The sequence below is a fragment of the Heterobasidion irregulare genome (assembly GCF_000320585.1).
Source record: "Heterobasidion irregulare TC 32-1 unplaced genomic scaffold scaffold_13, whole genome shotgun sequence".
NCBI classification, from domain to species: domain Eukaryota; kingdom Fungi; phylum Basidiomycota; class Agaricomycetes; order Russulales; family Bondarzewiaceae; genus Heterobasidion; species Heterobasidion irregulare.
Genome location: NW_009258209.1, coordinates 828,105 through 841,150, shown reverse-complemented (window position 1 = coordinate 841,150; position 13,046 = coordinate 828,105). Strand labels below are relative to the sequence as shown.

General features: G+C 49.8%; 4 protein-coding genes across 4 annotated transcripts; 2 read left to right on the top strand and 2 right to left on the bottom strand.

The window, feature by feature from the left end:
• Positions 1-671: 671 nt before the first annotated feature.
• HETIRDRAFT_243531 (uncharacterized protein) lies at positions 672-1,329 on the bottom strand (the record flags this gene model as incomplete). The annotated part of the gene is made up of 5 exons (XM_009554521.1): positions 672-751; positions 810-821; positions 878-1,008; positions 1,061-1,093; positions 1,148-1,329. Coding segments are annotated over 5 exons (438 nt in total), but the record flags the coding sequence as incomplete, so codon positions are not given.
• A 288-nt stretch (positions 1,330-1,617) lies between these two features.
• Positions 1,618-3,279, top strand: HETIRDRAFT_482121 (uncharacterized protein). Its single transcript, XM_009554520.1, has 2 exons — positions 1,618-1,905; positions 1,957-3,279. Exons 1-2 carry the CDS (start codon positions 1,753-1,755, stop codon positions 3,073-3,075), a joined length of 1,272 nt encoding a protein of 423 aa, XP_009552815.1. The 5' UTR covers positions 1,618-1,752; the 3' UTR covers positions 3,076-3,279.
• A 498-nt stretch (positions 3,280-3,777) lies between these two features.
• On the top strand, positions 3,778-8,584 carry HETIRDRAFT_157550 (P-type ATPase; the record flags this gene model as incomplete). Its single annotated transcript, XM_009554519.1, has 18 exons — positions 3,778-3,878; positions 3,971-4,232; positions 4,286-4,738; positions 4,796-4,922; positions 4,976-5,191; positions 5,243-5,431; positions 5,488-5,622; positions 5,674-5,794; positions 5,847-6,291; positions 6,356-6,481; positions 6,533-6,650; positions 6,710-7,233; positions 7,292-7,418; positions 7,474-7,670; positions 7,729-7,865; positions 7,921-8,029; positions 8,085-8,228; positions 8,283-8,584. 18 exons carry the CDS (start codon positions 3,778-3,780, stop codon positions 8,496-8,498), a joined length of 3,747 nt encoding a protein of 1,248 aa, XP_009552814.1. The 3' UTR covers positions 8,499-8,584.
• Positions 8,585-8,681: 97 nt separating this feature from the next.
• On the bottom strand, positions 8,682-13,046 carry HETIRDRAFT_126879 (oligopeptide transporter; the record flags this gene model as incomplete). The annotated part of the gene is made up of 30 exons (XM_009554518.1): positions 8,682-8,697; positions 8,753-8,881; positions 8,934-8,994; positions 9,044-9,174; positions 9,286-9,379; positions 9,430-9,431; positions 9,483-9,532; positions 9,586-9,631; positions 9,681-9,710; positions 9,762-9,779; positions 9,833-9,882; positions 9,938-10,011; positions 10,074-10,101; positions 10,146-10,149; positions 10,211-10,270; positions 10,327-10,384; positions 10,736-10,896; positions 10,954-11,073; positions 11,125-11,166; positions 11,457-11,525; positions 11,578-11,597; positions 11,651-11,690; positions 11,750-11,783; positions 11,840-11,974; positions 12,030-12,119; positions 12,170-12,224; positions 12,275-12,322; positions 12,374-12,487; positions 12,557-12,756; positions 12,803-13,046. 30 exons carry the CDS (start codon positions 13,044-13,046, stop codon positions 8,682-8,684), a joined length of 2,223 nt encoding a protein of 740 aa, XP_009552813.1.

The window sequence follows — 13,046 nt, the reverse complement described above, 5'->3', positions numbered from 1 at the left end:
CGAAATCCACTTCTTGGTTATGAGCATACAAGTGCAGGGTACAAAAGACGTGAAGTCCATGAGCAAGTAGCATGCAGAAGTTGTGAATAAACAGAAGAGGCTAGTAGAATCGTACAGAATGCAGAACAGCAAGCGAAGAGAAGGTGCAAACGGATGACGAAAGTGAGAATCAGTTCGTCTGTTGGGAAAAAACGCCATGGCCGTCAGCGAAACTGTGAAAACGAGGCGTCGATCGATGATGATTACCGACTAAGAAGCAAGAGACGACGTCAGTCCTCTATGACGATCACATCACCCGTCGCGCCTTCACCAGCAGGCCTCTCAACCGCTCGTCTCTTTCCCTTTCTCCTCACAGCATCGCCATCCTCAGACAGATCAATAGTGCTGCCTCGGGCCCTCGTCGATCTCCGTCGCTTCGTCCCTCGTCCAGGAAGGGTCGCCTGCTCGACTTCCTCCACCTCGTCATCCGAGTCATCTATTTCTATTGTGCCAGTCGGGAATGATGCGTTCGTGGAATCGGCGGCACGGGCTTTGCCTTTGACACCGGCTCTGACTGGCACACTTGAAGAGGAGCCACTTGATCGGACGGTGCTGGTGGTGGAGACCGGTCGCGGTGGCGAGGCAGTAGGTTTCACTACAGGTGCAGGGGGTGGCGGTGGCGGTGCGGGCTTTGCGTAGAGCTCTGTCCATTGTCGAGCAGTCTGATCATGCGTTGTACGACGCCGCAGGTATTCGGATGCAATAGATGGCACTGAGCATTCTCAAGTCAGCATGGGTCAATAGGCCACAAAATCGCGGTGTGGTCATACCTAGTGGATCACCTGAACATTGGAGGGATTAGCGAGGTCGAGGAATATCGTCAAGGCGTGGTACTTACTCGGGTTAGGGTCCGTAAGTAAGGAGGAAAGGGAGAGGATAACCTTGAAAACAGAGAGTGCCGGGGACCAATTGTGTTTGAGAATATCGATACAGACATTTCCGCGATCTGATATGTTCATGTGGTATATCCTAATCACCGACACTCATGAGTCCTAGAAGCGCAGGAGACCCCGGAGCTTACCTTGTCTGGAACACGATCTTGGGCGCCGAGAATCTAGGCCAGCATTTCACAATGGCGTAAAACACGCAGGGAATACAGATGGCTCACGGATAGTCATGGGCGAGCTGCACATCTACCTCGAACACGCCACCTTCGTACACGCTGCCCTCGGGGCCTGGAATGCGCGCCTTCCAAAGAAATGGGTTGTCGTCTGCCAATGGCCCGAGTTTGATGTTTCCCATGTCTTCCTTCTTGAGATCCAATATTTCGCGGTGTATGCGCTTCAAGGTCATCTAATGCATGGTGGTAAGAATTGGTATAGGCGTCGCCGAAAATCGTGGACAGACTCACACCAGAGGAAATTGGGGGAGGCATAGTAATGGTCGAGTTTCTTATTGATTATTCCAATGCTGATTGCGACGGCCGTTTGAGAAGGACGAATGGAGGAAGTCGAGAGGCTCAAGGGTCTCAAGACTGCTCAAGGAGAAAGAGGACTATTACGAGAGAGGAAGCTTCATGTGACCGTGAGACCTTCTCCCCACGCCTGCGCGATGAGTCATGGCAAGTCGCAAAGGAGCCATCCTCTTCACCACCCGCACTACACGCTAAAGCTTCTAAGAACACACAATGATACCTCGAATATCGGTCTAAATTAACTACACACACCTCAATATCCACCAGAAATTTCATCTATAACTCCCGCAACTGTCGCCATGTTTGGGGAGTCCGAGTCTGAATCGCCCCGAGTGCCTTCACCATGGGATCCGTTTCTGTCCTCCACTTCCCCTATTCCCGCCGCCAAAGGGAAATCGTCTTACTCTCTTGATACGAACAGTAGGGCAAAGCTTGTCCCTGAGCTTGAAGAAGTACGCATTCTACCTAGTATTGTTTCCGTACCACGGCTCACCTGCAGGCAGGGTAACATTGAGTATAAGCTTCACCTCATGCACCCTTCTCCCGCACGCTTCGCGCGACTAGTCACCCAACTAAAGTGGCGATTGCTCGAGGGCGGCGGGCAAGCCTTTTACGAGCTGGGCGTCGCAGACGAGGGTGCGCTCGTCGGGCTCACTCCTCTGCACCTTGCCGCTACGCTTGACACTCTTAGAGCTATGGCAGCCGAGATCAACGCCGAGGTCGTCGTGATGAAAGAGATCGAGGTCTTGGGTGCGACGGTCCGGGAGGAGGATGCGAGAGAGTTCGCCAAGAAGGGAAGAGACAAGGGGACTTCTGCCAAGGTCAAGACTAGGAATGTGTTTCCGAAGGCCTCGCCTGCGTCTTTCACATCCGCCTCTTCTGCTGTGTCTTCTTCGCTCAACTCGACCGTGTCGCTCACGCCCGACTTGTACTACGATGTTCCAGCGTTCGGCTCGGACTTCTCTGCTTCCCCATCCCCTCCCACAGTTCCTATCTCTACGCCAGCCGATCACGATCCTGTACCGTCTATCAAAGTTGACATCGACGAGTCTCTCGCACTATTCTCCATGGATCCAGAGCCCGAATTCGATGAGACAGATATATCAGCTTTTGTGGACCACCAGCTATACGATCCGAGACCCACAGACAAACCCCGCGATTTTCTAGTTGACACCAGACCGTTCACCACTTTCGAATATTATACGAACGCTGCCATCTCTGCTCCTGCACCTGTCAACGTAAAGCCTGGCGTTTCCTGGTCCTTGCCTGTCGGCTCGCCTCTTGGCATCTCCCATGGTGCTGAACCATACAAGCCTAACTCGAAGTCGGAGAAGCGCCGTGTCGCGCGAGATCTTAGACGGGCACAGCGAAAGAAAGCCCTCGAGGATCCTTCACTGGACGTTGTGCATGCCTGCATCGAGCCGTCAGTCACGCCTTCTCCCACGAATGCGACGGACGCCACTGTCATAGACGGCAGTGAGGAACTTGCTCAGGCGTTGAGCGCACTGCAGATGTCGGATAATGCTGATGAACCCGTGCACATCCGGAGGATCATTGTCGAGGCGATGGTGGTGCGACAACTGGATCTCGAGGAGGCATTTCTAGACTTTACGAGAGTCTGAGGGGTCATAAGTCGCAGCGTAAGTGATTTATAAACAGTTCTGTGGTACGTTTATCTCTTTGTCACATATCGGCTCCTCTTGCTGGCGCGTTTACACGAATGGACGCTCAGCGCTCAGCTAGTGGTGCTTGTCACTTATCATTATATATGTACTCCGAATGTGACCTCGTTGTGGACAATTGCAACGTTCCGTTGTGCAGCGCTTTCTTTCTCGAAGTTCCAGGATAGTCGGCGTCGCTTTCAAGGTAGGACTTGTCATTCCTGCAGAGTCCCACGTCAAGCCTACGATTGTCGTTTTGAGCCATGAATATGATGTGAAGACCGTGACTTTGTGAGAAGCGAAAACATATGTGCGATTACATAACTCACAGCTGCCGGGCTGACGCCAACTCGGAGTGACGGCTACGTGTGCACCTTGCTCATAAACCCCTTCTTTGTCTCAGCGTACGCTCTTTTTTGGCGACTGTGTCTTCAGGACATTGACGACTGCGTGCTGCAGTGACGAGATAGGCTTTGTATTCTAGGTCTCTTCAGAAGACCACCGCTCAGGCGGTTCTGACATAACATGTGAGGATTTCTACTCTTCGTAGTGTTCCGGTCATCATGCGGGCATGCATTTGCGGGAACGTTGGCTGGACAAAGAGGATGCAAAAGGAACACTGTGCACCGTAGAGCGCTGGGTGATTATTATTTGGGCGAGGTGATGGGCATTACGTTCTGCCGAGGGTATTGGTGGGCCGGCGAGCTCTACGCTGAGACAATTTTGCTGGTCCCAAGTGTCTTTCCAGGCGTCTGGGTCCGTTGGTTGGCTCTACAGGCGTCAGATTCAGGAATCTTTTTTTTGCATACTGTGATGCGAGCGCTTCCTCTCGTTTGCGAGCTGACATATCCGATAGGACTTCTGTCAACATCATCTCCTCCGAGATTGCGCGCACCGAGCTACGTGTTACCGTTCCGCGCTGGACACACCTCTACGCTGCCCCGTTCCTCTCTCTCTACCCCCTGTTCGCATATGCGTACTATGTTAAATACGATGAATGGATTATGAGCGAGGAGTGGACATTCTTAGGGTGCGTACTGCTCGGCGCAGGACACGCTCTGAGCTTTTTGGTGACACGGTGGAATGCGGGAGCTAAAGCATGGGTGACAACGCGCAAGGTCCGTCAGCAATGCCTTCCGTTCATTTCGATACTCAAAAATCACTGGTACAGGCGCGCTCATTACAAGACGCGAATTGTATCCGTATAGTGCCCGTGGCCAACCGCGGCCAGGGTGAGATTGTCCCCATCGATAAAGTCGACCCATCAGATCCGTCCACCTACACGTTCAGCTACCAGCAAGATACGTACTCCGTGCATCAGACCGACCCTATCACGTTTGGCCTCCTCCCGTACTTGACGTCCACGCGTCCACAACTGTCCACCTTCCGCAATCCCAAGGGCCTCAAATCTTCCGAGATACCGGCGCTTCTGTCGATGTACGGCAAGAACGAGTTCAACATCCCCATCCCGTCCTTTTCGGCCTTGTTCACCGAGCACGCGACTGCCCCGTTCTTCGTGTTCCAGGTGTTCTGCGTAGCCCTGTGGTGTCTGGACGAGTACTGGTACTACAGCTTGTTCACGCTGTTCATGCTTGTTGTGTTTGAATGCACGGTCGTGTGGCAGGTGCGCACTCCTGTTCTTTGATTCCATCTTCGTTGTGTTGATGTATCGCATACATAGCGAGTGAAAACGTTGACGGAGTTTAGGACCATGTCGGTACAACCATTCCCAATCAATGTACGGCGTAACTCCAAGTGGTCGATACTTCAATCAGACGAACTTCTTCCCGGAGATGTGGTGTCGGTCGGTAAGCAGATCTTTATGGTCGTGCATAGGAATTTTCTTAACCTGCGGCAATAGCACGGGCACATCAGGCAGAGACGAACATCCCGGCGGATATACTTCTCGTACACGGTAGTTGCATCGTCAACGAAGCGATGCTGTCTGGAGAATCGACGCCTTTGTTGAAAGAGTCGATTGAGTTGCTTGAGGGTGCAGAGAAGCTGGACGCTGATGGTCAACACAAGAATGAAGTTTTGTTCAGCGGCACGAAGCTTCTGCAGGCCACGGACGCTGGTAGGTTTTCCAGTTCTTGCACTAGCTCACGATGGTCTGAGATAATTCCAGGAACCACTCCCGATGGCGGTTGTCTTGGAATTGTTCTGCGCACTGGGTTCGGTACGGCGCAGGGGCAATTGGTTAGGACGATGGTGTTCTCGACAGAACGAGTATCTGCGAACAACATGGAGTCTTTCCTCTTCATCGGCTTCCTTCTCATCTTCGCCATTGCTGCTAGTTGGTATGTCTGGGTCAAAGGTGTGCCGTTTTGTTTTCCTTGCAACACATCTTTGTATCTGACCATGTCCCTCCAGGTATCGAGAGGGACTTGAAAAAGTCGAAACTTCTACTCGATTGTGTACTGATCGTAACGAGCGTGGTGCCTCCCGAGTTGCCAATGGAGTTGTCTCTCGCCGTCAACGCCTCACTCGTCGCGCTGTCGAAGTATGGTGAGTGTGAAACGCCATTCGCAGTGGTCAAATCTTAACATATGAGATTAGCGATATTCTGTACCGAGCCATTCCGTATTCCTTATGCGGGTCGCGTGGACGTATGCTGCTTTGACAAAACGGGGACTATCACTGCTGAAAACTTGGTGTTGGAGGGTATTGCCGGTGTTGAGTGAGTCTGACCCAGATCGATGTCCTGGTCTCTGCTGAATACTTTTATCCAGCCAGACTGATGGCTTGAAGCTCGTCAATGTCAAAGAAAGCAGCCGCACGACGACGCTTTGTCTTGCCGGTGCACATGCGCTAGTCCGTCTGGACGACGGGACAATCGTCGGCGACCCTATGGAAAAAACGACCCTGGAGGCTCTTGAATGGCAAATCTCTAGGGGCGATACCGTGACTCCGTCTTCGGCAGCTGCGCCGCACCGCACGTCGCTCAATATTCGCCGAAGGTTCCAGTTCTCTTCTGCCTTGAAACGCATGTCGACGGTGTCTACGCTCTCTGGCGGCCGTGGCTTGGTCGCGGTCAAAGGCGCTCCTGAAACCATTAGAACCATGTTGGCGACGGTTCCAGAGAAATATGACGAGACATATAAATGGTTTACTCGACGGGGCAGCCGCGTCCTCGCGCTTGGCATGAAGGAAATCGACTCTATCTCGAATGACAAGGTGGGTGTTCGGCACTGTGCGGTGTATTTATCACACCTAGTTTACCTTACTTTCGATGTGGTAGATCAACAAGTTGACTCGTGATGAAGTTGAGAGCCGATTGGTGTTTGCTGGGTTCCTTGTATTCCACTGCCCTCTGAAGCCGGATGCTGTGGAGGCACTCAAGATGCTCGCAGACTCTTCCCACCGTGTATGTCTCTTTAACTTCTATTTTATATACGCTTCTTGATGTACCACGCAGTGTATCATGATCACTGGCGACAATCCCCTGACGGCTGTCCATGTCGCTCGTGATGTCGAAATCGTCGATAGAGAAGCCCTCATTTTGGACCTGAAGGAGAATCCGGCACACGAAGCTGGTACGCCTAGTCATATTATTCAGAAAGATGCGTTTCTTGATGTTCGCTATCGATCGTAGATTTGACATGGCGTAACGTGGACGAGACCAAAATAATTCCAGTCGACCCGTCAGAGCCCCTTGATCAAGATCTTCTCGACAACTACGACATCTGCATCACCGGCGCTGCCCTGAAGCAGTATGAGTCTCGCCCGAGCTGGCTGACTTTGGTTCAACATACTTGGGTTTACGCCCGTGTCTCTCCGTCGCAAAAAGAATTTATTCTCACATCCCTTCGTGGTCTGGGCTACACGACGCTTATGGCTGGCGATGGAACCAATGACGTTGGCGCTCTGAAGCAGGCCCATGTTGGCGTTGCTTTGCTCGATGGCACGCCTGAGGATTTGATGAAGATTGCAGAACGGGAGCGGTTGGAGCGGGTCAAAAAGGTTTACGAAAGTCAACTCAAGATCTCGGCGAGGTTTAACCAACCGCCTCCTCCCGTCCCCCCCGTCATCGCTCATATGTACCCCGAAGTCGTTGAGGCTCAAAAGAAAGCTGCAGCGGAACAGGCAGATGCGAGGAAGAAAAACCCCATGGAGAAGGTTAGTGACTGGCGTGTCACAACTTGTCAGATGTCAGCTGATTTTATGGACCATCCAGTTCAATATGGCCGCAATCACCGATAAAATGGCTGATTTAGAGGGAGAAGATGAGGTGCCCAAGATCAAGCTTGGAGATGCCTCTTGCGCCGCGCCGTTCACCTCAAAGTTATCTAACGTGTCTGCAAGTGCGTTGCTTAGAGGTTTACTCGAAATGCATTAGTCTAAATGAGTATTTTTCAGTCACGCATATCATTCGGCAGGGTCGCTGCACGCTCGTCGCCACCATCCAAATGTACAAAATTCTTGCACTCAATTGCCTCATCACGGCCTACAGCCTCAGCGTCCAATATCTTGATGGTATCAAATTTGGCGATTACCAGGTGACGATCACCGGCATGATGATGTCTGTGTGTTTCTTGTGCATCTCACGGGCCAAGGTACGTCGTCAGACATCGCTGTACGATCTACAAGTCCATGACAGCCTGTTCGTACCAGCCGGTGGAGAAACTCTCCAGGGAAAGACCTTTGAGCAACATCTTCAACTTTTACGTTCTGTTGTCTGTGTTGCTCCAATTTGCGCTCCATATCGGAACGATGGTATACATCACGGATTTAGCACATGCTTTGGAAGAGTAGGTCGCATTGTGCGACATAGGTTCACGCATTGGCTCACGCGTTCGTTTTCAGACGGGGTCCCATTGATCTAGAAGCCAAGTTCGAAGCTAACTTGCTGAACACCGCTGTTTTCCTGTTGGGTCTTTCTCAGCAGGTCTCTACTTTTGCCATCAATTACCAGGTCAGTTCTGGTCCGCAAGATTTCCCTGGTACAGAGAGCTCATTGTATCATATAGGGACGCCCCTTCCGAGAAGGCATCAGAGAGAACCCGGCACTCTACTGGGGCCTTGTTGGTGCCAGCGCCGTTGCATTTTCGGGCGCGACGGACTTCATGCCTGAGATCAATCGCTGGCTCCAAATTGTCGAGATGGCAAACTCGGTAAGTCACAGTCGTACAGTATAGAGGTCTGATACTGAGATATCCATCTTAAAGTTTAAAGTCCAATTGACGGGCATGATGATCCTCGACTTCGCTGGATGCTGGGTCATTGAGAAGGTTTGCAAGTATTTCTTTGCCGAGCTCGAACCTAAAGGAATGATAACACGGGGACGCGAACGGAGAGAGAAACGGCGACTGGAGGAAGAGAAGACCAAACAGGCTGCTACAGAGACTGCATCCGTGCAGGCTGTGGATCGAAAGACTCAGTAGATGTCATTTGGATGTCACTTACCGATTGAATATTGTGCATACATTACTTGCATGGACCAGGATAAATATATAGATTAGTTCACTTCTGAGCGCTACATCCATCCACAACAACACGAGCAAAACAGTGAAAACCCTGTGATAGTACAACACGTCTAGGATATAGTACAAGTAGTCCATTGTCTACTACCATGATGTTGGCCTGGGGGATCATGTGAGGAATAATTGAATGAGAGCCAATGAGTTGGTTTACGCACCCAAAGGTAGGACCTTCGCTGACTTTCAATGCAGGACTATTCCAGTCTGCAGTGCGCATGAATACGCTGTTGCCCCACCACTTTTGAACATTATCTCGACCGATTCCTCCTTGCAGTGGGTATTGCAAGCTGTCGTATCGTCAACAGGCAACAAGGAATACTTGAGAGATGGACCACGTACCAGAAATATACCAATAACACGCCAACAGTTGTGCCAGCATCCAAGGCTGCAGAGAGAACATCTGCCGGGCGATGGTGTGAGGTTTGAAATAGAATCTACCGGACACTTACAGTTGTATTTTGCCCAGAAAGGGAAGTGTCGTCGTCGGATGACATATTGGAAAATGAATCCCAAGATAGCCCAAGGAACAAAATTGGAAGCATTTGCAGGCGGAAGGGTACCCAACCCTGCAAACATAAGACTGGCTATAGAATAAGCGGCGATCTTGGTCATTGGTGTTGATATACTTACGGAAAACTACGCGGGATAGAAAATGAACAATCAGACATTGAATAGCGTATGCGTTACGCACTTGATATAATTTAGCCAACTGTGAGGGTATCTGCGTGTAAGCCACCAGAGTATGATGGGCAATACAGCGCCAATCAAGAAGAAAAATGTCAAAGCTGGGAGACGGGGTCAGCACTTGCGTTTCTTGTAGTCTTTCGAAACGAACCACTGGAAAATAGATGAGAAAAGACATCGTTGTGATCCGATAAGGTGCCTCACTAGTATAACTGTCCCTTGGCAAACTGCAAACTGGGACCAACAACACCCCACTAAGAAAGTTATGAGGCACTGGAAATGTAACACACCCAGCAAACACACTTACTACAATCGAAGCAGTACCAAAAACCTGAGTATTAGCGCAAACAAAACTAGCGGACTGTCAGCTGCAGGTTGGGGTGCACGTACAATGTCACTCACTGGTCCTTTTGATTCGGATTACAGAGGCCGCTGAAATCGGACTCAGCTTGAGCACACACGAAGCTAGCCAACGAAACTCACGGTATGTGGGTAAACATCCTGTGATATAAAAACATATTAGAAAGTGCATGTGCTGCTAACATACGACCTACCAGGTTTGAACGCCCAACTGTGTGGTACCAGCGATGATGGTGGCGATGATCTACATTGATACAAAGGTAAGATATGTTCGAAGATGTGATTCTGGTTTGACGAACTTGAGCCCAGAACATCGGCCGTGGGGGAACTTTCATATAATGACCAAGCTTGAAATCTGCTGTGAATACCATTGCTGAGGGAATCAACATAAGGGGAGTGAATCTGAGTCAATTCGACAGCTTTCAGAGATCATACCTTGTGACATGGTGATATATGCCCAAGTCTGATCCGTAGGTCAATATATGTAGTCACAGTCACAAAGCAAACACACCTTGAACCTGTCAAGGTAGTTCAAAATTGCTTTCAGGCAAGACTCCCAGGTTGAGACTTACATCATCATGGCGACAGGTTTGCCCGGTAACATGAATCCGACGATAAGTTCGCTCAGTACACTAAGATCAAATTTAGAAAATCGGTGCAAGGTCGGAGCTCCATGTAAGATACTCACTTTAATCCAACCTGGCGATTTGTGATGGCTTGGATCATTCCTGGGGGAAGTAGGGCCACTTAGGAAAGGCCGCTTGTAGAGTAAACTTCGGTCCTGCATACCTACGGGTATCAGATACACAAGAGCTGTTGGTACTCTTAGCAATCGGCGAGTTTCGACATGAGGCGCAGGTATTTACCAATGAGTAGAGCAATGCAAAGAGCCCAGATCTCCATCCCAGTCGACCACAATTCGATGCACAAGCATGCAAAGGTGAACGTCACAACTAAATTGTCCATGTCGATGAGCAGAAATTTGACTATCATGCCAGGAAAAAGCGTCACCGAATATACAAGCATACCACCACTCAGGAACTGAAAATATCCCCTTTGGAATTAGTTGTTGTTGTTAGGGCAGGATTGCGCAATACCTTGGGCATATCTAGACATCAATTGAGCGTGAATATCAGGCTGCTCTCGTAATGAGCGGCCAAAATATATTTTGATTGGCTTCCAGAAATGGATGAGGGAATGTGTGATCGTCGCTGTGATCGAAGCGAACGAGAGGCCGTAGGATATTGCAAATGTCATTCTGTATGAAGACAGTAAGATGAGCTGGCACTTTTCTTCTTAACGTCAGAGAGCGTACGATAAGAAAAGAGGACTATACTCCTTATACGCGTCGACATTGAGACTCGCATCGGTATTTATGATCCTGCTGACATTATATTCTTGGCCAGTGTTGTCGTATGCGAAGCGAGAGGATATTCTACAGACGATTTAGTCGAAAGTCTTGCTTCTGGATAGCAATATGACTTACGGCAAATATTGACTGTGCCACACATTTGTGTACTGGCATATCCTATGAGCGTGCTTCCAAGGCTATGATAAATACTCACATATAGCACAGGTGTCAAAATCCCTACGTCGAAATTTAGCATCATATCATTTGTGGGAAATTGGGAAGTCACTACGTACAATAGAAGAAAATAAAACTAGCGAGAATATTTGCTTCCGCCCACCCTGAATGAGCAATAATGCATCAGTAATTGAGCCTTCCGATATTCAGGTTAGACAAGATGTACATGGTGTCGCAAGCCTAAAGGCATGAGTTAGCCGGTGAGTGATGGCATGATGAGCTCGACTACTCACGGGCTTCCGGTAAATGCAATTTGGTTCCAATCAAATGACAGCATGGATAGTCCCAGTCCACTCCTATAACTAAAGCCTGATTGAATTCAAATAGGCACCATTGACTTGTACAGCGACGTACCCAAATAGCTGATTTACAACCTGCTCCAATAGTTACGGTGCGTTTTTGAGACATCACAAAGGCCATGACTCACGACGTTGTTAGGGACTATCCAACAGACCCAGCTGAACATGCTAAGTGGAGGGGGGAAAGATCAGGGTGAGCTATAGTATGCGGAATTATGCGTGCGCACCTTAACGCCTGGAACAGGTATCCAGGGAGAAGATCTGTACCATTATGAGATCAGTACATGTAGTTAACCTGCGAGGACATGCCTGCTTACACCACACCATTGAGCAAAGGAAGGCGTATGTAAAAAATCGCTCTCTCGTCATGCCGGTTAGCGCTCCAGGCCCTGCATAGGTCTGAGAGTGCAGAGTGTTGAATAGGGCACACATGACCAGAGTATTTGGCCAGACTGTAAAATGACATTGTGAAGGAATAGCGTGGAAAAGACCCAACAAAGTGCGTACTCATCGATGGCGGTGCGACAAGGAAACGCCGCGCGACGCCTCCGATCGAAAATCCAATAAGTTGGGTTGACATGACAAGCATCCATTGGTCTGCAATACAGCGGTCAGGTTGCACAGATTCATAGGAGATGTGCACTCACATATAAAATTAAATGATTGATTATAATAGACCTTCTGAACTGCGATGATATCCGTCTGCAAGGCACGTCAAACGCAGCAAAAGAGAGGGAGAACTGAATGCGCACGGCATAGGCAGTCTGTGCACCCACACCAGCCATTATGGTAATCAATACCTAGAACAAGAATCAGCAGCGTATCAAGGCAGATACTGGAATACATTTCACATGTTCTTTGATAGTGAACGGACCGGGGTTCAATGAGATGCCAAACATTCGTACAGCGGGTAGCGAATATGCCCATAATCGGCCCATGGGAAATGCTAAGAGCTGCACGACCAGCTACAATGCAGAGTGTTTGATTAGTATGTGCACATCGAAGAAAGCGGTTATTAGCACGAGTCCACTTACTCCAGTAACCATGATAGAGGGGTAGCGGAAGTAGAAGAACTGATTAATTCCGGGGAGTACGATAGCCCAGAAGATGCCGAGCGTCCATGCCCGAAGTGTGGACACAGGCATATCCGGGTCATCGAAATTTGCAACGGCCGCACGGACCTCGGGATAGGGCGAATCATCCTCTAAAGGCCCCGTGGGGAAGAGAGTGTGAGCTATGGTATTGTCCTGCGGGTGCATAGGGTTATTCGATCGACTCACCAAAACCAGTATCGTCGGAATCGTAGTTTGGGTCGAAGAATTCAGGGGAGGGGCGTCCATAGCTGCTAATATTTTGCACGAAAGATTCCGTGGCACGTGCTGCACTGGCGTGATCGTCTAGACAAGGAGTCAACAAAGAAGAATATGAGGAGGCACAAACATTACCGGTCGACTTCTCCTCGTCACGCAAGCTGTATTCATAGGACCCGCTCTGGCGCTGTGATTCTGCGACAGATGAGGACAT